At 34.1% G+C, this 3,469-nt stretch overlaps 1 protein-coding gene across 1 annotated transcript; it reads left to right on the top strand.

The window, feature by feature from the left end:
- Window positions 1–658: 658 nt before the first annotated feature.
- On the top strand, window positions 659–3,469 carry Smp_104970 (putative leucine-rich transmembrane protein; the record flags this gene model as incomplete). The annotated part of the gene is made up of 1 exon (XM_018797255.1): window positions 659–3,469. One exon carries the CDS (start codon window positions 659–661, stop codon window positions 3,467–3,469), a length of 2,811 nt encoding a protein of 936 aa, XP_018652315.1.

The raw sequence follows: 3,469 nt of genomic DNA, 5'->3' as shown, positions 1-3,469 counted from the left end.
GCTAGTTGCCGATGTCAAGTTACATTATAGCCCTCACTGAACCCTAAATATTAAAACTTTATCCAAAAAATGTACGCATGTTTATTGTCAACACTCACAGAAGGTAAACGGACTCTGTTTTTGTTTTCGGATGTAATTAGAGTTATGGCTTTTTGGAATATTATGCACCACACTACAGAAATGATGTGTATGTTGTTAGTTCCGGCTACCACAAATCATTATCTAAGTAGCCGATAAAAAATTATCCTCCTAGCTCTTCAGAACTTTGTTTGAATGAACTGAGTAAGAATAAGTGAAAATTATCCTTAGCTTACTACAGTTGTCATTATATAACAATGAATAATACCTAATCAATCGACCAAACCGAAAGAAATGGCCAAGGATTTAGACTATACACTTATTCAGTTTTAGATCAAATCAAAATCCTGTCAGACATTGATGACTGAGTGATGATGATCATCCACTATCTCTTACATATTCTAATTGGTAGTCCTGACCATTTCAAACCTTGAATCAGTAACTGCTTGACTGTTTTAAAAAATACATATCCTTATCATTCAGCCTTTAGTATTATAATAATCTACTTTTCTTTCTTTTTCTACAGACCATTCTGTTATTATCACAAAAGAATTGACAACTTTGAAAAAAAATAAAGAATATGGAACCCAAACATCTCATAAATTCCATGGATCAGTTCATCAGTTTAAAACTTTTGTACATTTCGTATTTCTTCATTCTTCTAAGCATTAATACATCATCTATTAAATGTGCATGTTTACAATTAACTGAAAATGATCGTCCTGTATTATTTTGTCAATCAACAATACCATCTTTACCAATTCCAAGAAATGATATTCCAACAAAAATTGCAAAACTTATCATTTCAGGAATGAGTTCTACCGGCCAACATAATGGGATTTTAACACGTGATAATCTAACTGGTCTAGAAACATTGACATATCTTCAAATAAGTAATTTTGATTTAAAAGAGATTGAATCACATACATTTTCTGCTATGGAACATTTACGTATATTAGATTTATCAAAAAATCGAATAATAACAATTAGATCAGAAGCATTTGCTGGACCATCTTTAAAACTTCTCTCATTAACTGATAATAAAGGTATAATTTTTGATAGAACATCATTTCATGGTGCTCATGTTTTTCATTTGGCAGCTCGGAACTGTGATTTAACTTCATTAGATTACGAGACAATAGCTAAGGCTAAACCGAAACAATTAAGTTTATCTGATAATATCTTAACATGGTTAGATCCACAATTTGCTGAACTTGTTATAGATCCTTCAAAGTCAAAAATTCATCATTTATCAACTGTTCCACCTCGTCCTAACCTTGGCTATTTAGATTTGAGCAATAATCCATTAAATTGTGATTGCCAACTTGTGTGGCTTTCAAGGCTGGTTGAAAGTCAATCTTACGATGCATATCAGTATGTCACTGGTAAAGATTTAAACAATAATGATCATAAAAAAGATGTTACTGATTGGTCAAATTCACCAACAGAATCATCAATTCGTTTAATGCAACATATGAATATGACATGTGCACAACCACCTGCTTTAGCTGGTAAAAAGTTACCACGTAGTTGGGATTACTTTTGTCCAATCCCAAGTATAACTGGAATTGAAATAAATATGTTAAAAGCAAGTGCAGATTTTGCTCAACTAACATGTATTGGCAAAGGCAGACCAACACCAAGTCTTGCATGGACATATAAGATACATGGACAAAAAGTACAACAAATTTTAGATCCCTCAGTTAAACAAGGTTCCAATGATCAATATTTTATGCATTCTAAAAGTCAACCATCTTTGAATATATTACCAGGGGATAAAATGATTGAACGAAAACTTGCACTAAATGTAAGCTTGAATTCAGTAAATATTGAAAACTTCACATGTACGATATGGAATAATGATGGAATACCATCTATCTCTTCGTTATCTACTACACCACTGACTTCTTCGGAGGGTATTGTTAACACATTTAAACCTACATCACTAATTGTCCCAACATCTGATAATCATGAAACCAAATTTCAATATTATAGGCTTCATGAAGTCACTGTACGTGTGTCTGGACCTCTACGATCATCTGAATTTATTAATCCTATAATAATTGGTGAGTCTTCAAGTTCGGACAGTCGTAAGCAACATGCTCCAAAAGATGACAATCCTGAAGCTTCACTGTCATCATTGACTACAACTTCACAGATACTTGGTAAACAGACAACAAATTCATTTCAAGAAGAAAGTAAAGAGACATATGGTTATTTGTTCATAAAAAGATTTACATTATTAGAATTACTCGGTGCAGTCATAGGAACATTTATTGCCACTTTAGCATTATTATACTTGGCGACAAACTGTTTCTCCTGGTTTTGTCAAATCAATAATCATTTATCAGCAAAAAATCTACGCAAATCACATTTAGGATCGCATGGTAAGTGGTTTTCATGGATAAATAGTAGCAACAATAATAATGGTCATCTGTTAAGAGGCAGTAAGCATCAGTCAGCTATGAATAATATTGGGTCGCATCTTTCTAATCAAAATGGAAATGGTTTAGATGCTAAACTGTTACAGCACGGAGATTTGGAAACAACATGTACTACATTTGCTGATACAGTGTTGGCAACCACTACTCCGATGCCATCACAGTTTGGCTCAACAACTATATCGGCCCGTAGACCGAATATACCACAAGCGCTGTTACTCACAACTGTTCCAAACCCTCGTCTAGAAGCGAATTCCACACCGCCACCGAATCCAGCCTACTGGCCAATGCCTGAATATGCCTATTCAGGGGCAGGAAGCCATGAATACGATGTACCTAGACCGTTAGAAACATTTGTTGGTGAAAGGTGTATTCTAAAACCTGGACTGACAGAAAATAACAGTTTAAATCCTAGTGCAGCACAATCGTTTCTTAGCCTGGCTGCTCAGTCCTTATTTCCCATGAATAGTACACAGTTAAATCGTAACGATGTCGGAAATCAGCCAAATAATGGAATCTTTCAAGCTTCTGCAAATATTGCACCTTTAACTATGCAATGGACACAAACAATGAATCCAGTAAATAAAACATTAACAATAAATCCCATCATTTCATGGCAACCGAATTTAGTCGGTTCGCATAATTCATCCATCCTGACTGATAGACAAACACAAAACAGTGGTTATACTAATCAACCATCAACACAATCAATATTGTATTCTGCAGATTATCCAACCTATTTACAAACACGTCCATATCCACATCATAAAGAGCAGAGTCTACAACAACAACAACAGTTGATTGAACTTATGACAAATTCTACTAGAAATTACCAATCAGAAAACTTTATGAACACACCTATGGATATGCTTAATAGTCATGATTTGCCGAGAAAAACTACTACTTGTATACAAGAAAATAAGGCTCAAACGAATGGAATCAATAGTTAG

Source organism: Schistosoma mansoni, chromosome 4, assembly GCF_000237925.1.
Source record: "Schistosoma mansoni strain Puerto Rico chromosome 4, complete genome".
In the NCBI taxonomy this organism is placed as follows: Eukaryota; Metazoa; Platyhelminthes; class Trematoda; order Strigeidida; family Schistosomatidae; genus Schistosoma; species Schistosoma mansoni.
This window is presented reverse-complemented; position numbering and strand designations above follow the sequence as displayed.